The sequence below is a fragment of the Carex rostrata genome, chromosome 5 (genome assembly GCF_964058835.1).
Source record: "Carex rostrata chromosome 5, lpCarRost1.2, whole genome shotgun sequence".
NCBI classification, from domain to species: Eukaryota; Viridiplantae; Streptophyta; class Magnoliopsida; order Poales; family Cyperaceae; genus Carex; species Carex rostrata.
The window spans coordinates 959,265-981,299 of NC_135922.1; the positions used below are offsets into that span (position 1 = coordinate 959,265).

General features: G+C 35.6%; 7 protein-coding genes across 13 annotated transcripts in view; 3 read left to right on the forward strand and 4 right to left on the reverse strand.

Annotated features, from left to right (window-relative positions):
- The window catches only part of LOC144554108 (ferredoxin--NADP reductase, embryo isozyme, chloroplastic-like), a 101,811-nt gene that overhangs the window by 18,879 nt on the left and 60,897 nt on the right, over positions 1 to 22,035 (reverse strand). The gene's annotated exons all lie outside the window — the stretch shown is intronic.
- Positions 601 to 1,907, forward strand: ECHIA (enoyl-CoA hydratase/isomerase A). Its single transcript, XM_078302664.1, has 3 exons — positions 601 to 1,089; positions 1,205 to 1,490; positions 1,574 to 1,907. The coding sequence occupies exons 1-3, from the start codon at positions 665 to 667 to the stop codon at positions 1,673 to 1,675; spliced, it is 813 nt and encodes a 270-aa protein (XP_078158790.1). The 5' UTR covers positions 601 to 664; the 3' UTR covers positions 1,676 to 1,907.
- Positions 2,674 to 4,098, reverse strand: LOC144554288 (uncharacterized). The gene is made up of 2 exons (XM_078302615.1): positions 2,912 to 4,098; positions 2,674 to 2,876 (listed from the first exon to the last, which is right to left on the reverse strand). The coding sequence occupies exon 1, from the start codon at positions 3,729 to 3,731 to the stop codon at positions 3,186 to 3,188; it is 546 nt and encodes a 181-aa protein (XP_078158741.1). The 5' UTR covers positions 3,732 to 4,098; the 3' UTR covers positions 2,674 to 2,876; positions 2,912 to 3,185.
- Positions 6,119 to 6,976, reverse strand: LOC144554802 (uncharacterized). The gene has a single exon (XM_078303154.1). It carries the CDS (start codon positions 6,826 to 6,828, stop codon positions 6,289 to 6,291), a length of 540 nt encoding a protein of 179 aa, XP_078159280.1. The 5' UTR covers positions 6,829 to 6,976; the 3' UTR covers positions 6,119 to 6,288.
- Positions 7,005 to 11,879, reverse strand: LOC144554799 (cysteine-rich receptor-like protein kinase 2). 4 transcript variants are annotated; one of them, XR_013511756.1, is made up of 10 exons: positions 11,294 to 11,878; positions 10,977 to 11,202; positions 10,759 to 10,866; positions 10,407 to 10,561; positions 10,086 to 10,296; positions 9,772 to 10,006; positions 9,152 to 9,305; positions 8,721 to 9,070; positions 7,258 to 7,455; positions 7,005 to 7,212 (listed from the first exon to the last, which is right to left on the reverse strand). XR_013511756.1 is itself a non-coding variant. In XM_078303147.1 (9 exons), the coding sequence occupies exons 1-9, from the start codon at positions 11,834 to 11,836 to the stop codon at positions 7,446 to 7,448; spliced, it is 1,980 nt and encodes a 659-aa protein (XP_078159273.1). In that variant the 5' UTR covers positions 11,837 to 11,879; the 3' UTR covers positions 7,005 to 7,445. The 4 variants fall into 4 exon arrangements, 3 of the variants coding, with proteins under 3 accessions (XP_078159273.1, XP_078159272.1, XP_078159271.1); XM_078303147.1 differs by having other exon boundaries at positions 7,005 to 7,452; positions 10,407 to 10,552; positions 11,294 to 11,879; XM_078303146.1 differs by having other exon boundaries at positions 7,005 to 7,452.
- On the forward strand, positions 13,048 to 17,447 carry TPR5 (Tetratricopeptide repeat (TPR)-like superfamily protein). 4 transcript variants are annotated; one of them, XM_078303148.1, is made up of 12 exons: positions 13,048 to 13,175; positions 13,288 to 13,374; positions 13,486 to 13,626; positions 14,012 to 14,136; positions 14,429 to 14,550; positions 14,743 to 14,825; positions 15,141 to 15,242; positions 16,067 to 16,141; positions 16,381 to 16,572; positions 16,719 to 16,813; positions 16,916 to 17,013; positions 17,136 to 17,447. In XM_078303148.1, the coding sequence occupies exons 1-12, from the start codon at positions 13,131 to 13,133 to the stop codon at positions 17,234 to 17,236; spliced, it is 1,266 nt and encodes a 421-aa protein (XP_078159274.1). In that variant the 5' UTR covers positions 13,048 to 13,130; the 3' UTR covers positions 17,237 to 17,447. The 4 variants fall into 4 exon arrangements, with proteins under 4 accessions (XP_078159274.1, XP_078159277.1, XP_078159276.1 ...); XM_078303149.1 differs by having other exon boundaries at positions 13,111 to 13,175; positions 13,297 to 13,374; XM_078303151.1 differs by lacking the exon at positions 15,141 to 15,242.
- On the forward strand, positions 19,359 to 21,364 carry LOC144554801 (uncharacterized). Its single transcript, XM_078303152.1, has 7 exons — positions 19,359 to 19,818; positions 19,900 to 19,992; positions 20,077 to 20,122; positions 20,216 to 20,288; positions 20,441 to 20,475; positions 20,561 to 20,649; positions 20,897 to 21,364. The coding sequence occupies exons 1-7, from the start codon at positions 19,480 to 19,482 to the stop codon at positions 21,092 to 21,094; spliced, it is 873 nt and encodes a 290-aa protein (XP_078159278.1). The 5' UTR covers positions 19,359 to 19,479; the 3' UTR covers positions 21,095 to 21,364.

The following is a 22,035-nucleotide window of genomic DNA, read 5'->3' on the forward strand; positions in this document are numbered from 1 at the left end:
TGAATGAAAAGAAAACAATATCTGATAAATACCCAATATCTTCACGGCCCATAACAACCCCAATAGGATCATCAGTAGATGAGCGGTGACAGAATTTGATTCATGTCAGGATAAGCGAGAAGACTACTATTTGGTTAATAAATATAATAGCAAGTTGGTAGTAATTAATAATGTAAACGATAACGTGGTGTGTGCAAATCTGTGACAAACATTCAAAACAAGTAACCTAATAGGTGCATTATTGGGTTTACTTATCATCTCTTTTTGCTCAATGTGTGCCCAAGGATGATACAGTATGGCGGTATGGCCCCATCAATATATATATATATATATATATATATATAAATATTTATTATTAAATGACGCCATCGCCATTCCTCATCCTCATGTCCTTATCCGGTGATTTTCGTATTCAAACGCCTGTGGTATCACAAATTTTATGTTTAGATCTGGACCGCCCAACCTGCAATCCACTCAGACCAGATTGCCTAGATTCTGATCGGACGGTCCCAATTGAAACTCAAAATTTGTGATACTTTAGAGGATCTAGATTTCATTTTCTCTCTCTACGTACGTATACGTTACAGTATATGTACAAGCAAGCATTCTCTTAACTATCTATCTGTCTTCCCTTTTCTTCGTGAAATCCAAAACATCCTAAATCATGGCATTAGACCGCTCTGAACCGGCCGATCTAATCAAGCTCAGCCGGGATCCACCCGGTTCACCCATCGCAGTCATCACCATAAACCGGCCCAAGTCCCTTAACTCTCTAACCCGACCCATGATGGTCTTCTTAGCGGGTATAATCCGCCAGCTCAACTCCGACCCGACAGTCTCCGTACTCATCCTCACAGGTGCTGGCGACCGCGCCTTCTGCTCCGGCGTCGATCTCACTGCAGCGGAGGACGTCTTCAAGGGAGACGTCAAGGATCCGGTATCGGATCCGGTCAAGCAACTCGAAGCCTGCAAGAAACCCGTTATCGGAGCCATTAACGGGTACGCCGTAACCGCTGGATTCGAGATTGCTCTTGCGTGCGACATCTTGGTTGCCGGGAAAGATGCAAAATTTATGGACACTCACGCCAAGTAATCACATTTTTTTTCTTTCATCAATTTCAATTTCAACTGCTTTTGATTAGATCAGATGAGATCCAAAGAGATATATAGAGTTATTTTCTTCTTTTTTTTATTATATATTCAGATTTGGTATTTTCCCTTCGTGGGGCCTGTCACAGAAACTATCCCGCATAATTGGACCAATGAGAGCACGCCAAGTGTCACTGAGCGCAATGCCGGTGACAGCAGAGATGGCTGAGAAGTGGGGCCTGGTAAACCATGTGGTGGAAAAGAATAGTGAAGCGCTGAACAAAGCTAAAGAGATAGCCGAAGCCATTATCAAAAACAACCGTGACCTTGTTTTCAAATATAAGGCTGTTATAAATGACGGTTTTAACCTCGATCTTCGCTCTGCTCTTGCTCTTGAAAAGGTAATTTATACATAAAATCTTGCATTATTTCAAAATTAATAAAAATTTATGCTATAAACAAATTTTGAATTTGGACTTTACAGGAGAGAGCACATAGCTATTATGATGGAATGACCAAGGAACAATTTGCAATGATGCAAAAATTCATCCAAGGTAGAAGCTCCAAGACCTCATCAAAACTGTAGGCTTTCACCATGTATAGGAAATTAACTTCAAACAAGAAAAATAATGAAGAAAACAGAGAAAGGGAATTATATCATTATATATAATTTCCTTCCTTGATCAGTTGAACTGTAATAAGAAAAGCTGTTTTGAAATGTTGAATGTTGATCCCATATTTTTGTTTTTCAATTACATTTGTGTGCAACATATAATTTACCAACTAATTAATGAATTCAGGTACAATATATTATCTGATTCGGATGCTATTTCATACAAGAATTCAAATCTCGTACTACCTAATTAGCCTATATATAGCTAAAGCTAAGTAATCATTAATTACACTATGTGATATGAATTTTTGAAATTATATTATTCTTAAAGAGAAAAAAATTTATATATATTGTATATATGGTGCTCTAAGATTTCCAAAAAAAAATTTATTTACCATCTTTAAAATAAAAATAAATTACTTAATCATATTTTCTGAAAAATCCCATATTTACTATAAGTGTAGTTTGAAACTACGGTACCAGCAGTATGGTACCTCAGTTTCAAATGGCGGACCAAGATAGGTACCGCAGACCCATCTTTAGTAGTATCGTAGTTTTAAACTGCGGTACCATTTTTTTATTTTTTATTTGCAAATAATTAAGTGATTGCATAATGTTTGTTCTTTTCTTAGAGCCGCTTTGGAACTCAGATTTTACATATTTATTTGTATTACTAACGACAAAATTTAAGCTTGAAAAGCTTGACAAATCATTGGATAGAAGCTGTTACTAGAATTGGTCTCTTGCTTTTTTGTTTCTTTGCATTCATGGTATTCGTTTGAGTTGGATGTACCAGTTTCAAAGATTGATTAGATTCATGTTGCTCTGTTAGACACAGTTTAAGATTATATGCAAATTGAAAAAAAAAAACTGGTACCACAGTTTATAACTGCGGTGCAGACATGTTAAAAATAAAATGGTAAATATAAGAATTTCGGCTAAGATTATCCACAAAGAAAAAGGGGTAGAGAGAGCAGCTTCAGGGAAGAACTTAACAGATATATATTTTGTATTTTGAAAACGAGCAAGCAAAATTCTAACACTGCAGTGAGACCATATTTTGTGATATATCTTCACATCTCACTGTTATTTTATTCTAATTATGTCGATAGTAAATGGTGCAACTGCAGCATATATTTGAATTTATTTTGATTTGTCTTTTTTTTCCTTTTTCCTTTTAAACTATTGTATGTAATTGAATGTCCTTACATTTGATGGATTGTATTGCTGCATGCATATGTACAAAAATCAAAGCCAGTACTTCCAACTGAATTGATTTATTTGTATAAATAAGTAACTAAATAAAAACAAAGGGCACGGAACCAGCTATATTCAAAACAAAAAAAAACCAAGTAATCTCCAGAAGGAATTCATGCAAATACAGTGGGATCCCAACTCAATATCTCATGTAGTATTTGTTTTTTCATAAAGGAAAATCCAAAATCCCAGTTGTTGTCAGGTATATTTGATGAGATGAATATAATCAATGAAAAAGGGTGGGGTTAGTGTTCATTAAGTTGTTAAGATCATTGGCATTAACGGTCATCTTGACGATGGAACCACTGACATGTGACAGCGGGTTGGAGAGGCCGGGTCGCTGAAACTGCACATCACACTGTTGTGCCGACTGTCGGATCTCCTGTAGCATAATCTGCACCATTTGCCCTGTCTGCGCATCGTTTGCATTCAAAGCGCGCATCGACACCCCGATCAAGTCCACTGCATTATTGTACAGCTCTGCGCATGTCTTGAGGGACATCTTTGTATTTCGTCCTGCTCTATTCGCCAGCCTCAGTGCCCTTGTCTTGGCTGACACGCACCGCTTGCTGATCGCATCCAAATGCATTCTCAGCATTGCTTGTGCGTTGATGGCAGAAGGAAAGGCGCCGGAGAAGGTGTTCACAACATTCATACAGAGCCTTGGGTCGTGAATCTGCCCACAAAAGTTGACGATTGGTGTTGCGCTGACAAAGGAAAGGAACTGGTACGAGAGGAGGAGGAAGAGAGCGAGCTGCACGGACTTGGCCATTATGGACTCTTTAATTAGATGAAACTCAGTTGGATTGTCAGGTGCCGGCACAGCGCAAGCAAGCTAGCACCAATGCGGGGATCTCTTCAGTCGGCCAGGGCTGAGGAGGAGAGCACGTAGCCAGAGATGGAGAAGGAGGCGAGGGAGCAAAAGCCGCTGAAGAGATAATGCTAGAAAAGGGGAAGAGGAGGCTATTTATGGAGCCGTGTGCCGAGAGCTGCCTCGTCAGACGGAACCGGGGAACACCATCCAATCCAATCCAATTAATCAGTTGGTAATTATTTTATTTTGACAACCAATTAACCAACCAACTTAATTACAGGCCTCACTTGTCTAAAATTGGTTCCTCACAGCTGGTTAAACTAAAAACAAATAATCTTCATACAATTTTTTAAATATATGACTACTTATTTTTTTTTATTTTTTTTTCAAATTAAAAACATAAAAAATGGCTAAAATTAGATTTTTGGTTGAGGCATGCTTAATTATTATCCATAGGTGCAACAGAAATACACATATATCCGTCTGATAATGAGGTTGGCTAATATATGGATCATTTTCAGATGTAAGCTTGTTTCATCTGTCTTGAATGAATGATGCATGGTCTAGCTTGATTAGTTTGGGCCATATAATTATGTATATGTTATGTGATTGCCTTGCTATGTACGTATATGGTGTACAAATAATATATATATCCAGAGACGCATTATTTCTGTATATCTCTGTTTCCAGTCTACAATTAATGATTTCTCTCTGTATAGACTATAGACTCTATTTTCAACTACAATTAGTGTCTACTAATTAGACTGAAAATTAGATTAGATTTCTAATTGTATAAATATTTCTTCTGTCCAAAACTTGTAAAATAAAAACTTTACGAATTCTGGTAAATGCATTTCAATGATGGTTTTTTCATGTTTTCGAATCATGCTAATGGTATTATTGATTCCTAAAGTAAAAGATATATATATATATATATATATATAATATAAATCAATCAATGCATAATTGCAGACCCATTTCACTTAATCGAATAGTAGGTGTAAAATCATAACAAAGATTCTAAAGATAGATTGCTTTTGTTTTCTTAAAGATGGATTCATAAATTCTATATTGTGTGCATTTCCGAAACACAACTTTCTTCTAGCTAGAAATAAGATTTTGACAAAGTCTATGATAAAGTCACATGTATTCTTGAAATTCTAGATGATGCTTCATTGACTTCTTTTTCAATTATCTCTGCTGATATGGGCACTATGTTTCATACTTCAAAATTAAGACATCTTTTTCAATTCCATTTTGTTTCAGATTTAATTAAGTGACTGGAAACGCTACAAAGTCCAGCTTATGTTTTGTTTCAGATTCCAGATAAGGTCCATGAAGACAAAAATAATTCTAATTTTTTTTTTTTTTAAGTTATGGTACATTGCAAACTTAACGTAGGTGTATGCTATATATTCAGATTAAATTGTTGATTCAAACTATTCAATATGGTCTTCGTATGAAAATGTACTTGGAGATCAAATTTTTTATTTTTTTTAGAATTTTTTTACTAGTTTTTTAGATAGGTAGAAAATCATTTGATCTAATATTCTGGACTATCCGAATGTAGTGATTTTCTATCTAAAAAAAGTAAAATAATTCTAAAAAATGTAAATTTAGTATATATTTTCAGATGGAGATCATGTTGAGCAATTCAGATGAATTGTTTGGACTTTGAAAACTGAGATATGAGCTATAGCACGAACTAATCTGCGCATTGCAAATTATCATAGCCTCACTTTTTTTTTTCTTTCTTTCTAGCAAAGAGTAGTTTTTTTAAAACCAAAAACAAGAGTCCTGAACAATGTATCCCCTTTTTAGCAGAAATAAATTGTGGGATACAAATTTTATTTATTCTTTCAACTGCAACAGATGCTATATTTAGGTCAGTTTAGTTTACAACTTTTTTTACAACAGGATGACCATATATATTTTCCATAATTAACTTCATGATCTGATTCCTTTTTTATATTACGAAACAGAAGAGAAAAAAAAAATTGGCAGGTATCGGAATGTTAAAATTTGTTAGCTAATTAACAGATACCGAAGTGATCGTTGATTTTGCATAATTAATTAATTTGCAAGCATCAATATCCTTAATCTGATTTCTCTTTTGGTTTTTCTAAAATAAAATAAAACAATGCTGAGCATTATGAGTTGTAAAATTTGTTAGCGAATCATTGTGGGCAATTTTAATTGTAAAAGATAATTTGTTGCAAATTCCAGACGAGAATTTGAAAAATTTGTCAGTATAAAGAACTGAACTATAATGTCATAGAGAATGAGTTTGTGAGGAGAAATTAAATAAATTATTGTTCTTATCAGTACATCAAATAATAATTAAGTTGAAGAGAGAAATTAACCGGTCAAGTTGACTAATTAAAAAGTTTACACAGATATGAAAATGTAAAGTGTAAAATTGAAAATGGTTTCAGCCTCTAGCTATCAATGAAATGTACTTGCACTAAGAGCTGAATAAACTTGTAAATTCAAATGTAAATTCAAATGTAATTAATTAGGTCATGTTGTTGAGATCATCGCAGTTGACAGCAAGCTTGACGATGGAGCGGTTGTAGCGTGAAAGGGGATTCTTAATGCGTGATTGCTGGAACGAGAGATCGCATTCCTCCGCCGATTGCCTGAGCAATTGCGTCATTATATGCACCATTTGTTTCGTCTGCTCATCTCTTGCGTGCAGCTCCCTTAGTGCGGTACCAACCATGTCCCACTTGGCGCGGTACAGATCATTGCAGTGCTTCAGTAAAACAAACGTGCCTGGCTTTGCACGCCGCATCAGCTTCTGCGCCTTCCTGGATGCCGATTCGCTTCGGTGACTGATCGCTCCTAGGTGCATCTTCAGCACTGCCTCTGCATTCGGTCGGTGGCCTCTGATGAATGCACCTGTGGCCGATGCGCACAGGAATGGATAGGTAGTGTGCCTGCAGAATGGATTTATGGCTCTGGATTTGCGAGGGGCAGAGTAGCCACGAGCGAGGGATGCGATGGGGAATGACAGTAGGAAAAAGAGAGCGAGTTGTAGCACAGACCTCATCATGTCTGCTTAATCAATTTTTATTATTTATTATTGGATTGGATTCGCTCGATCGATCTCTAATGTTCGGCTGACTAAGAGGTCCGCCGTGCATAAAGAGAGCGATCGAGCGAGGACGAGATTGAGGCACGAGCAAGCAAGGTGCAAGAAGAGATAAATGAAGTAATGGCAAGGAAAGATAGAGAAATGAGGGGACTATTTATACATTGATTACATATCAGGGGACCTCTCGTTCTTGACCGTATTTGGCGGGAGATTTGGTTCTAAAATTGTGTCCTGACACTCTGACAGTGACAGGTCCCTTAACTAAATTTGGGGGATTTACCTAATTTTTCATCAAATTGTTGGGCCAATAAAACTTCTTACATAAGCCCAATACATTGGGCCCTTCAAAGGCCCACAAATTTCATAACATATATCATTAGTCATTACTCATAACTATCCCACCAAAATTTTCAACAACACAACTACCATCATATGAGTCCTACCTGTCAGAAATTACTTCTACTTCCTCACAAAAAACACAAAAACTCTATTCTGCATATGTACCCCTGAAAATTTCCAAATTTGATTTTATACATGTACCACTGCTTTGTCCTTGTCCTGCCACGTGGCTGCTGTTATTTGCTGCTGCAGATAAAAGTCAGTCAGTTTGCATGTAATTATTATATTAAATTAATGAAGGGGAAGGGATGTCAAGTGTTGGTTTCATTTTTGACAACAGAGAATGAAGGGATGTCAAGGGTTGGTTTCATTTTTTGAGCTAACAAAAAGTAGTTGGGGGGTCAACTTCAATTACTACAAAGTCTACATCAGAATTTTCAAAATTGATTTTGGATTCTTCCACATGCCAAATCTCTTTCATATCACCTGATATCTATGACTTTTGAGCAAACTTTATATCCTTCCAATTATCATATTAAGATCCAACAATACAAGACAACATTTCGTATTTGTAGCGTCAATTTTGTTCACTTGTCAAGCTAGCCTCTGTATAATTGAATTGAATTCAACCACATGCCATTATTGAAATCTAGGCAGGGTCAAAATAAGATACGAGATAGGTACATGATAGGTGTTTGGTTTCCCATGTGCTAATCTAGAATTTTCTTTCTCTATTTGTATTTTATTTTTCTTTTGCAAAAACAGTACTGAAGGGTTGAAATGTCTTTTATGTTTCATTATGTCTCACATCTTTTGTCTTAGTTTTTAAAATCTAAATAGATTCGAACTGCTCAACATAACATCTATATTAAAAATAGGTTTGGAGACCAAATTTTATATTTATGTGAATTTTTTTTTTACTATTTTTTAGATAAGTACAAAATCAATATTTTTAGATAATTCAGAAATAATAATTTTGTACTTGTCAAAAAAATAGTATAAAGTTTTCAAAAACTATAAAATTTGGGCCCAAGCACATTTTATTATGGATATCATGTTAAGCGGTTCGAATTAACTGTTTGAACTTTAAAAATTGAGATAAATAATGTAAGCCACAGTAAAACATGAAAGACATGAGACATTATAATCCTCATCTTATGTTACTATGCAAACTAAATTTTACAAAAAGAACTAATTAACCAATCTACTCCTAAAACCCACTAAACCCTAAATAGGTAGCAACTTATACTCAACCATACTAAAAACTGATACAGGATCAGAAACCATATATTCTAATCTCAATCCCACACATTTTGCATAATAGACCCTGCCTTACTTATTTATTCAAACTCAATCCCTTAAGCATCTTTTTAGCAAAACAATTTGTGCTATCACGTACGGAGGCATCCAAACAGTATACTCAAGAACAAAATCAAAAACCTCTTTCAGAGAGGGATTAGAATCTTACAAAAACTTGGTTTGAATATAAATTTTCTATTTACTATTTTTACCTTGCTTTAAAACTGGTAGTGGCAGAGAGGTTATTCAAGGAAAAAGGTGTCTTGTCTGAGTTAGATAAGAGAGAAGATAATTCAGAGCTACTACTTCGCGATCTACTACTTCGCGAGCTTTCGGTTATTTTGATATCTACAAATGGCGGTTGTGTAGGGAGAGGCAGTTGCCTCCAGTCTTTGTTAAGCATCTCCACAACCTTCCACATAGGCGGCCGTAGACTCGGTGATGCTTGTGCGCATAAGAGACCGATGTGAAATAATTTACCAGCTTCTTCTTCACTGCATTGCTCTTTTAATGCTGGGTCTAGCATCTCCACTAAGCTTTTCAAATTGAAGTGTTGCCATATCTATTTTCATTTTTTTCAAAATCAAAACAAAACAAGAGAATCCTTTATCACAAATTTTACAATACAAAATTAATTAATTACCAGTGACATGAGAGACTGTCCATCAGCTGAGGTGGCAACTGAATTGTGGTTCTTTCGGCCAGTAATGATCTCCAGTAAAAGTACACCATAGCTGTAAATATCGGCTTTTTCTGTCAGCTGCCCGTGGACTATGTACTCTGGTGCCATATAACCACTACAAGATTAATTGGAGCAATGGTTATATAATCAATAAAAATACTATTGAAAAATTTATTCTGTAATTAAATTTAAGGAAGGACTGGAATTGTAGATTTTATTCTTTTGATGGACTAAATAGTAAATAGTAAATACCATGATTTTCTTTTACTGAGCTTAAAACAAATTAAACCATTTTTTCTTATGTTGGTTTTTGGTTTGCTCAGCATAAACTGTTTTATTAGCACTCGATCAGGATAAATTTATTTATAATTCAACCTTCAAAAAAAAATTATTTATAATTCGGACAATTGAAGCTTAATTGATACTTAAATGCACCTTAATTCATTGAGGTTAACAGAACAAGTGATTAATTGCACAAAAACTATGATGAAATTTACATTTAAACCTTCATTGCACAAAAACTGTGCTCAATTTTATACCAGTAGGTATCAAACAAATTTAAAAGTGCTATTAGGACTTACAAGGTACCGGCAAGGCCGGTGCTGAGGTGGCTTTGGTCATCCGTGAAGTATCTTGCCAAGCCGAAATCGGCAATCTTTGGCTTGAACCTCTCATCTAATAAGATATTACTAGCTTTTATGTCTCGGTGTATGATTCTGATTTCAGACTCACTGTGCAGGTATGATAGCCCCTCGGCTATACCGAGAATTATCTCAAACCTCCTCTCCCAATCCAATGAATTCTTCTTAAATGCATCTGAAAAAAGAATTATACACATCAAATTTTGCAATCTCAATATGATCAAGCAAAATATAAATTTTTGTTTTGCACATACCAAACAAGAAGTGGTCGAGACTGGTATTGCATAAATACTCATAAACCAAGAGGCTTTCGGGTCCCTCGACACTGCAACCGAGCAGCTTGACTAAATTTTTGTGCTGCACCTGGCTTACCAGTCGCACCTCATTAAAAAACTGCTCCAGCCATTGCCTTGTGTTGAAAAATAACCGTTTCACCGCTATTTCCCTCCCATCTGGTAAAACCCCCTGCCAAGCAAAAACAAACAGTATAATGTAGCATAGTATAATTTACATACTTGCCTAATTAAATTGGAAGGCTTCATTCTTAAAATATACATCTAATTAATTTTATTTACCTTGTAAACGGCTCCGTATCCGCCTTCCCCGAGTCTATTTATATGGCTGAAATCATCGGTTGCTTTTCGCAAATCACCATACTTGAAACTGAGATTAGAAGCCACAATTGCTCTAATTATCGCTGATGATCCTTCATCCAAATTTGCTGTCAATTCTGTAAATTAAAGATCAATGGGAGCAATGCATATTAATTCAAGATATATTATTTGCTTATTAGCATACTTTATATTTACAAAAACTATTTTTCATCACTGAGTCAAGGACCAGAATGAAAAATCATATAAAACAGGGACCAAATTGTATAATTCTGTACTTGAAATTGTTTTTATTCTTAACCCTACTGATACATACCATTGGAAGGATCAGGTTTAGATTTGAATTTTAACCAGAGAATAAAAATGCCGATGGCCCCCAGCACTGCAACGATGCACGTGAGAATTACTATTGCTATTTTCCGAACTGAAATGCAAAAACAAATTACGGAATGAAGAGGATGACTGAAACAAAAATAATACAAAAATAATCATATTTATTAATTATTAATCATCAACCAAACTAATTTACTTTACCTGATGAACCATTTCTGGATGAAGATGATGACAAATAAAATGGGACGGTGGAGTACCTGACGAAACAACCGGCGTTCATAGCCATACCATCCTTCGCCGGTAGACAACTCAGCGCTTTTTCTGTGGCATTAGAAAGGCACTCACTGCACTCGGTCTTGTTCAATGTATTCCAGCATTCCACCATGCCGTATACCTTCGTGTCAGACACCACACCAGCATTGCCCACCTGATACAGGATTTTTCATTTTTTTTTTCAGGAAATAATTTATGTATGGAATGTATATGTATTTATGTATAGAGAAACAATTTTTAAGTACCTGATAAGACCCGTTACTCGAACTCAATGCGACCGTTGTCAAATTACTCATCAATTTTTCAGTTGCATTTCCAAATACAGAGGCTGAGCCGTCAAAAGTCGAGTTGCCGCAAGTGAAGTTGTCGTAAGCATCTACCGCATCAGAGAAGAAATCAAAACCCGAGTACCTCAAGAAACAGCCGTCAAGGTATATTCTCGCATCGATGGAAGGCAAACAATGCGGCAACTTTATGCGGCTTTGCGCGTAGCAGAGCTGACAGTCTGTCGTGGAGAGGTATGAGAAGCACTGGCCGAGGCCGTACACTATTGGAGAGGAGTTACTATTATTGGTCCCGGAGACGGCGTACCCGAACCCGGTTTTGGTTATGTTTTCATAGATGCTCTCCATGGTGTTAACGAAGTTCACATCGAAACCCGTAGCATTTGGAGTTTGGTTGGAGGAGCAGATGGTGGAAAAGACGACAGGGGTGTAAGTGGAGTTAGATAGGCAGAGAGAGAAGAGGGAGAGGAGACAGAGAATGAACAATGGAGGCATAGAGAACATGACAAGTTAAGTTGTAACTTTGTGAATTGTGAGAGAGAGAGAGAGAGAGAGAGAGAGAAAGAAAGAGAAGATGGATTTTTACTTGACTTTTGAAAGAAGAGAAATTAAGGATATATGCACTGTCATTTTTGACTAACAATAAAACATGACAAGGGGAAGAAATTCTGGACAAACCATCCTTGTCAACTTTTACACATCCAAAATCCAAAACCATTCATTACTAATTAACCCAATCATTCATTAGTAATTACTAATTAGAGAAAATTTTCATTTTATAGATATGATCAGATCATGTAAGTTTAAAAGGTTTAGATAAATAAAGTAGGAGAAATAGACGGTTATCTGGAAGGAATTGGGCGGCAAATTAAAAGGCTTTATTTTTTGTTGACAAAATACCGCTGCTTTGAGCTGTTGAAACTTGAAAAGGTCAACATAACACAAATTAAATTTAAAGCCGCTAATATTGATTTGGTTTGATTTTCAAAATAGTACCTTTTTTTTTTTATTTGGTCCCCCCCTTTTTGTGAAAGTAGTCAAGCTACCATACATTTGTTTAATAGAGAATATAAGATTCATAACCAAATTAGAAGCATCATTTGAGACAATGAAACACAGATTTTAATTAGCATTTAATAAATGGTTTCATTAATTGTTGTTGATGCCGGCTGATTGAATATGCAAGTAAAATAATTGGTGCCAGAAAAGAAAGAATGGACTTGTTAGTAGGCGTTGAAAATGAAAACGAGTTCATACGGTTGTATTCGAATGATTATGATTATGAAAAAAAAAAGGAATGAAAGCGGTTGTGTAATGTGACTGACTACAGTGACTAGTGGTTTGTACGCGTACACTTGGCATAATAATAAATAAAAAAGGAGAGGTGGAATGCTGCATCTATAAATGCACGCATTAAATGAGAGGATCCACAGTTCCATTGACGGTGCCAACAAGGATGGATAATCCCACACGCACACTTTACTCGTTACTTTACTTGATCACCACTAAATCATTGATTCATTCACTGATTGGGTTAATATTTTAACAGGGCAGTTTTGGCTTCATGCAGCGCACCTATAGAATTAAAACAACGCGGCATGAAGCTAAAAATGCTCTGTTAAAATCTTTACCCGATTGATTGATGTAGTTCGATACTTCGATTGGCTTTTTGTGGGCTGGGCTCCTCACTATTCTCATTTATGGGCCTGAAGGGCCTCATGGACCTAAGAAGTATGAGCCCATTTCTCCCTCGTTCGCTGCTTCTCGAAGCTTCCTTCACAAAATTTCTTCAGTTTTGATGGCAGGGACGTCGGGAAACAACGGCAACGATCGCTCTTCTTTGGTACAAACTCTTCTCTTCTCTCTTCTCTTCCTTTATTCGCCTTTCCACTTGTACTCCTCAGTAAGGGTTTCCATGCTATGGGCTAAAATCTTACTCGAGATACTGATTTCAGAAATTTCAGGGATTTTTGGATCGATTGGATGGATGGGGCGACTTGTTGAATGAAAATTCTCTAAATTTACCAGACAAATCAAGCATGGTATAATGCCTTAGATTTTTTATGAAATTACCAGCAAAAAACAAGCATGGCATAATCAAAATTACAAATTTATCCTTGTTTTTACAAAAAAATTTCCCACTATTGTTGAAGGCATCTTCAAGTAGAACCATTAAAGAACAACAAGGGACTTCCAAATTTGCCCCTGAAAAGATTCTGAATTATACGGGATTGGGATATCCATCTCTTTCACATGATGAAGCTGTTCCTGATGCTGCTTCAGAAAAAGAACTGGTACGCCATTAAAAACAGACAGATGAAAAAAGAAAAAACAAGGACCCCCGTGTGTTTTCATTTTATACTGTTATATCAATGTGACCTTTCACAACTGCTTTAGAAAAGAACCTGGACTGATTTGTACTGTTGTTGACTTAACCGTTACGGTATTCATTTACTGACAAACTGATCATCCCAAACCGGTATGAACCCTGATTATATTTGGTTATAGAAAGGAACATTTGTATAATAACACAAAAAATTCATGTATAAGGAGCCATTTCTGACTGGTGTTTACTGAAATAAGGTTGTCTGATCCTTGTGTAGAAAATTAGCATGCAAATTTGACATGGATGTTTCTTCTTTCCCTTGATTTTATGTTGTTATTTTCTGGGGTTTTTAGGGAAATGAATATTTTAAACAAAAGAAGTTTAAAGAAGCAATAGGTTGTTATTCAAGAAGTATTGCGTTAACTCCAACTGCTGTTGCTTTTGCCAACCGAGCCATGGCATATCTGAAAATCAGGAGGTAGGTTATTTATTTCACCATGAGTTGCTGACAAATTAATACTACCTTGAAAATGGCTGTAATGCGTGTTTTCTTTTTAAGGTTTTGTTACAAATGTAACTTTGTTTCCTAATCAAAATCCACTTTTACATCATGAGGTGTAACTTTGCATAAAAAAGTATTTTGTTTAATAGTTTTAGAAAAAAGGCAGGTTTTTAATATCAAAGAATCTTTCAAGTTAATTGTGTTATGGAGGCTGGCTTATATAATTCATGAACATTGAGTTAATTTATGAAATTTGAAATGTTATTAGATTTGAAGAGGCTGAGACAGACTGTACCGAGGCATTAAATTTAGATGATCGGTATGTAAAAGCATATTCACGCCGAGCAACTGCTAGAAAAGAGCTGGGAAAACTCAAGGAAGCTATGGAAGGTACTTTAAACTTTTTGATAATACAATGCACAAAAGAAAGTTTTGGTTTCTTCAGTACTAAAGGACCTTGTTACTTTGCACTGAACTGTAAGGCAATAATGTTTTTATATTTGTAATTAGAATCTATTTGAGGTTAATCTTCTAATTTTGTATGAATCAGGATCTCAAGAAAGCTTCATTTTTTTTTTTCAGATGCTGAGTTTGCAGTGAGCATTGAGCCAAACACTCAGGAGCTAAGAAAACAATACGATGATATCAAAGCATTGTACATGAAGGTGATTTCAAATTAATAATGTCTAATTCAGTAAATCAGGATACTAGAAGCTTTGTTTCTGATTGATGATAAATCAAGTTAAAATTTATTAAATTAAGAGTTTATTTGGAAAATCATGTTTTTGGTTACATAGTAGAGGATTTGTTTAGGCTTATCACAATTGGGAGCTTAAATGAACTATTCAGGCATTCTTACCATAGTGAAGTGTTACTGTACTGGTCAGAGAGTAGCAGTATGTTAAGGTCAACTGTAGTCTCTTTATTTTTTTTGTTTTCTTAAAGAATAAGGTATGTTTCCCTTTTGGTTTACATCACAGGAAATGGCAAAGAAAATTTCTGGAACGGCAAAGAGTTCTGTCCCTGAAGTTCACAAACCGAGCAGTAGTGCGCCTCAAAATGCAAAAGCTGCAAGTGTCATGGTAACTTTATCTTTTGCAGTTTACTCCAGTCTCCAGCATCCTATGAACTAAACAGAATGTACCAGCTTATTGCCCACCAATTTCTTTCTTGAGTGAGTGAGGCTATAGTACTATACATTGCACATAATGGTCCGTACTATGGATCAATATCTTCATTTTCAAAGTCCAAACAATTGATCTGAACCATGCAACACGATCTCCATATAAAAATGTGCTTGTAGATCAAATTTTACATTTTTTTTTTTTACTATTTCTTTTTTATAGGTAGAAATCACTCGATGTAAAAATATATCAAAAATTCTAGACCATTCAAAAGTAGTGGTTTCCTACCTGTCTAAAGAAATAGTAAAAAAAATTTCTAAAAAATGTAATATTTGATCTGCAAGTACATTTTCATATGGAATATCACGTTGAACGGTTCGAAACGACTATTTGGACTTTGAAATTGAAAATATTGATCCGTAGTACGGACCAACATGCGCTATGCATAGTACCAAAGTCTCACTCTTCTTTCTTATTTTCTTACTTGGCTTTTGCTTTACTGGATTTTTATGGTAATTGCAACTAAAACTAAGGTTCAAGCTGTGGTATTATAATATCAGTGCATGGTTAAGTGTTAAATTGTTAATTGATGTGAAGCAAGGTATTTCTAAGCTTAGAATAGTTGGATTAAGCCAGGTGTGCCCCATTATGAAGGATACTTTGGAAGCATTTCTTTAGATCAAAATTGCTTGAAGTGTTTTGCAAAGCAACCAATTTAACATTTTATAGAGGTTAATTTTGTAAATTATTTTGCAATTATAGAGAGATGTATATCTTTTCAGGGCACTGATGCAAAAGCTCGTGAGTCTCCATTGATTTCCATACAAGAAAGCAAGGTAGCTAAAGAAGCTAGTAAGGTAAATGTATATTAGAAGCCTTTTCCTTAATTTTAACTTATATTTATAACAATTTTGTTGTTGTTTTTACTTTTAAATTGGTTTTCTCACTTTAATAAATTTTCAAATTTTTTGTGTGAGACATTGTGCGCATGTGCATACCTGTGTATGTGTATTTTGGGTTTTTCCGGGGGGGATCACTTAAAATTTACTAAAACCCAAAAAATAACATTATATTTTCATTATCGTGCAATCAAAAGGAGAGCGTTCAAGCTGTTATGAACCGAAGAAATGAGGCAAAAGAATCGGTAGAAGATCTTGCTTCTCGGGCTGTTTCACATTTTTCATCAAAACATACGAAAAATATAGTTGTTCCAAAATCAGCTTATGAATTTGAGGTATCTTGGAAGGCTCTTTCTGACGACTGTCATATGCAAGCTCATCTGTTGAAGGTTTGAGTTTTGTCTCCTTTGTGTGTTTCTCAGTATCAACAGTTGAGTAAATGAAGTTTTTTATTTCAGTAAACTAAGGTAAATGTCTCTTTTTGTTGGTTTTAGATTTTGATTTGTGTATTTTTTTGTCCTTGTTTTCTTAACAGATGATTTCACCAACTTCGCTGCCGCAAATATTCAAAAATTCACTCTCAGCTTCTATTTTAGTAGATATTGTCAAATGCACTTCAACATTTTTCAGGTCTCTTTATTTTATGAAACATTATGTCTTTGTTGTATCATTATTTTTCTTTTTAAAGGACCAGCCTTTTAATTTTTTTTTTTGTTTTACCTTTTTATTTAGGGAAGAGACAGAACTGGCCATAGCTATTTTGGATAATTTAACGAAGGTACTACGATTTGACATGATATCTATGTGTCTCTCCCAGTTTGATCGTACAGGTCAGTGCTTTTTTATATTGGTTCGAATTTTGCATCTTTTTCCAAAATTTAAAGCTCATCAGAGGTTTAAAAAAGCAATGCTGGTAAACATGTCTCAGCCACTTTTTTTTTTGTTGTACCAGAAATGAGACGGATATGGAATGAAGTGTTCTCTGCAGAGGCTGTACCAATGGATCACGTGGAAACCCTAACTCGGCTTCGGTCAAAGTATTTGCATGAATAAGCACAGACGTTCTCCATTTGATGGTGTCAATGACAGTGTCAATATGTTATTTATTTTTCTGTCTACTAAGATAATATTTCTGAGGCATAGTTTTTTAGCATGTACATTAATTAAAACTGGTATTTCTATAGGATTAGAATTTAGTGGTATACATTTTTTATGTATGTATATCAATCATGCTTATTAAAGAAATGATGAAGTTTAGTTGTTACTTATTAGTTTATTGCTGATCCATCAATTTGAAATTTTTGACGGACTGAATTCTATGATCTCTGATGAACATTCGAATGATATTCAAATTGTGTTAAATTTGATTGGTGAGTAAAAACCCCTGTAAAAGATTGCTGTTTTGGTTCTACAAGGGAGTTGTTCAGGAGTCTGGATCTTTTGAGCCAACTCAAATTTTGATTTTGGATTTGGACTGTTTGATCAGTATTGGCTGTTATCAGAACCGGACCGGACCGGCGGTTTGACCGGAAAAGACTGGACCCGGTCATCTGTCCGGTCTGGTCCAGTTGATAGATCGCTAATGTTATTGGACCGGCCAGAATCGGTTTAACCGACCAATTTTTATTAAAAACCGCTGAACCATTTCAAGAAACGAACCCGTTTTAAAACAGATTTTTTAAGCTTCATATTTTCGAACTTTTCAAGCTTGATGTCTGTGGGGATCAGCCATGGTAAGAGAAGACACTTGATAAGTGATAACCACAACGAGGGGTTGTAGTCGGAGCCGAGGCCAGCAAAAGCACACAAGACAAGATGCTCCCCAGAACCCCACAGCCTATAGATCGAAGTTCACCTGCTATCGTCTTGATGAAAGAGTGTTAGATTGTGCTTTTCAGCGATCCTTTCTTCACGATTTGAAAGTTGCAACTTGATTTCGAGAACCCTCGCCTGAGGTTTGTTCTGTATGTGTGATGAAGTGTTTCTAATAAGGTGGCTGACATCGTGCATGACACAGCTTGACTGAACAAAGATGGTGCGAGAGAAGAGAGGAGCGCTTGATGGTGCGAGAGAAGAGAGGAGCCAAGCGCGTATGAGCTGGAGTTAACGGTGCCAGTGGTTTACATCCGAATTAGCCTCAAGGCAGGAAGACAAACCATCAAGAAAGTAAAGAAGACCTTGAACTCGTAAAAACAAGAACAATTTGGGATTTCTATATGAAAATTGAGCTGATTTAATTATTTGAGAGGGGGATTGGTGACAATCAGGATAGGAATAATAGTCTATTGTCAGTAAACATGAGGTTAATACAATTGATTGCTTGAATCAAAGTTCAATCAAAGGATCTGAGGTGTTGATTTGGATTTGGGGAGCTTAATTCGAGGATGCCTCATTATTTCTGTTGTTGATAAAGAATCTGATTCGAGATCAGATTTGTCGATTCTTGTAGACACAAATTTGCCTGATCTTTTTAGGTTCAAGTTAAGTTTTTGAATTTTGCTGGATTCGTGATCTTTTTTTCCTGGTGATTTTCATGTTCTTGAATTTAAGGCTGAAAATTAGAATAAGAGATATCACTTGTCTAACGGTTTTGATATCAGATGAATTTGAAACAAAAATAGTCAACATGATTAACAATATCCCAAATCAGCATTCTTCTTCTGTTATGTATCCACACATAAAAATCTGTCCAATATTATATAGTTTATCTCTAAACAACAATATAATTACCTTGATTAAGTCAAATATACTAAACAACTATATCTCCAGTGAAATTGGAGCTGTTAAGTTTAGGCTTTAGGTTGTTGGGTTTTGAAGCTATAATTGTTCTAAAAAATCAACGGTTAAACTGGTTGACCCACCGGTCCGACTAGTAAACCGTTGACCCGAAGGTTTTCCAGGTCGATGTCCGGTCCCGTTCTGATAACATTGAATATTGGGCCAATCCGATCCGAGATGGAATGCATAGTTTCTTAATATTTGTGCCAAAGCAGATCGGACGGTCCGGATCTAAATTCAAAATTTGAGTTATCTTAGGTGATATTAAATTGGTAAAAAAGGAAAAATAAACAAATAGAGAGATAAAAACCTTTGGGCCTGAAACAATGGGCTGAAGGGCTGATTTGTGATTTGGGCTGGAAATACAAATTGTTTTGGGACGAAGCAGTTTTGACTTTGACTGGATAAGACTCGTACAGTGATACTCTTTACTCTGAAGCGCCGCTGCCTCAGTTGCCCCGCCTCCCGTCTCTCGTCGGAAAAGCAAAGAGAGAAGAGAAGGAGAAGGAGAAGGAGAGATGGCAACCAGCTCGAGCTCCTCTCTCATGGCGACCACCAAATACAATTGCAATTACTACTACAAAGATCACAATCTGAAGCCTCTAAACCCTACCAAAACCCTCCCTCGCCTCTCTTTCTCTACAAGGAAGAAGAATCAGAATCGTAAACCCATCTGCGTTGAGGCATCCTCCTTCTCCACACAAAGACAAGGCATCTGGTCTATCAGGGATGACTTGGTGATGCCCAATTCGGCCATGGGGATGCAGGTGATGGCCAATAACAATCCAAAGGATAAGGGCCCACCACCGTTGGTCATGGAGCGTTTCCATAGCGTTATCGACCAGCTCTTTAATCATGTAAACTTCATTTCATTTCCTTTTGCAGCTACAAGATTCAATTCATTATGCCTCAACTATTTCTTTTATATATTATTTCAGAGGATAATTCGGTTAGGGGGCCCGCTTGAAGATGATGTGGCAAATGTTTTAGTTTCGCAGCTGCTTTACCTCGATGCTGTTGATCCTACCAAGGTTATCTACCATTCATTTTTGTTTTCATGCTGAACTGGTACACTGGTACACTGTTTATCTGTTATGGGTTGTTGATTTTTGTAGGATATAGTTATGTATGTGAACTCTCCCGGTGGATCCGTCACAGCTGGTAAGTCAAAAGATCAATCGTTCATTTTTCACAATTTTAATTCAGTTTCCATATGATTGATTTCTAATGTTCTTCTATGATCTTATATAATAGGGATGGCAGTTTTTGATACAATGAAACATATACGTGCTGACGTTTCTACAGTCTGCATTGGCCTTGCTGCCAGGTGAAAGCAAATTATAGTTTGATAATATATGAATAAAAACAATAATGCCAATACAGTTACTAATTGAAGTAGACTAAATTATTTGAATTTTTGCCTCGATGAAGTCAATTAAATTAAGGTTATATATTTTTATTGTTTTCTGTTTTTGTCAGTATGTCTGCCTTCATTCTAAGCGCTGGAACTAAAGGTACTTTTTGAATTACAAAAAGAAACACAATTGCTTGTTTGTGATTTTTTGATTTACAAATTTAATTATAATAATAATAAAACAGGAAAAAGGTACAGTCTACCAAATGCAAGGATTATGATCCATCAGCCACTTGGTGGTGTTCAAGGCTCTACTACTGACATGGAAATTCAGGTACCTATTGCTGTACCATATTTTGGTACTTAACTGGTTAAATTATTATAGAATGGATTTTATCATATTCCAATACACAGCATTGCATGTGCCTTGGCAATGCGTTACCAGTAACTTCCCTGATTGATACGTAAGCTTTACTGGTAAAGCATACTACTGCTGAACCCGAATTCAAAAAGAGTATATTTTTTGGGATTGTGTGATTATTATCTTTTTTTTTTACGGCCTATTAATACTTTGATTTCAGGTTAATGAGGTTGTGCATCACCATGCAGTACTGAGTGGGTACTTGGCTTACTTCACGGGTCATCCTGTTGAAAAAATAGTGTCAGACACTGACAAAGATTTCTTTATGAGTGCGAAAGAGGCCAAAGAATACGGCCTCATTGATGACGTCATCACAAACCCGCTCAAGGCACTTCAACCTCAGCCTGTGTCAAATTAGATTGAATGGTACCATTGAGTTTGTGACTCAAATTGGGTTTCATTTCTAGCCCACTGCAACTTGTTTGGGACTAAAGGCTTGATTGTTGTTGTTGTTAGTACCATTGAGTTTGTGAAATTTTTGATGTACCTCTTATAGTTGGAGCGAGCCATTGTTTGTGTACCAACTAAATTTGTATGAACATTTTGCTACTCTGGATTGTTGTTTTTTTTTATTATTAATTTAGGTTTGTTTTTGTTTTTATTATTAATTAGATTGTTGCTTTTACCATGCCTGGGGTTTTATGCAGTAGCATGAAAAACAACCAAAAGATGGAAATATCTTAATTTGGGACGCTATTTGTCATGTTTTTTTCGCTATATACCAGGTGAAATCAGACTTGTACCAGTTTGACCTGACCATTTTCATTAATAAGCAGTGTACAGGGGTTTGAAGTATATATTATTTTGTATAATTCAATGGGCTTATTTAAACCAGCAAAATGAAAATTCAAACACTTAATTGAATAAATGAAGTGAAATAATTTAAGACTAAAAAATGTGAATATCCTCCAATTTTACTGTGGACACGTGGTGTGATTTTCGAAGCTGAGCCTGAGGTGAGGGTAATTTAGTAATACGACATGTAACAGGAAGCTAAATCTAATTTTATCAATTAACCTTCACCATGAGTCGTCGGATCCGAATCCAATGTTCAATCTCTTCTCCAGAGAAGTTTAACGGAGTCTTGTCCCGTCTGAAAATTCATTCATTGGTTTGTCCTGATATATCAATGGTTTTGATTTAAAAATAAAATTTTAAATTGAAAATTAACTTTCCGATCAAATATTATAATTATATATTTTTTTTATAAATTTTTAAATGTGCGAGTCTAAATTTATTTAGATATGTACTCCCTATATTTAAATTATATCATATTTCTAATTGATCATGATTTTTTTT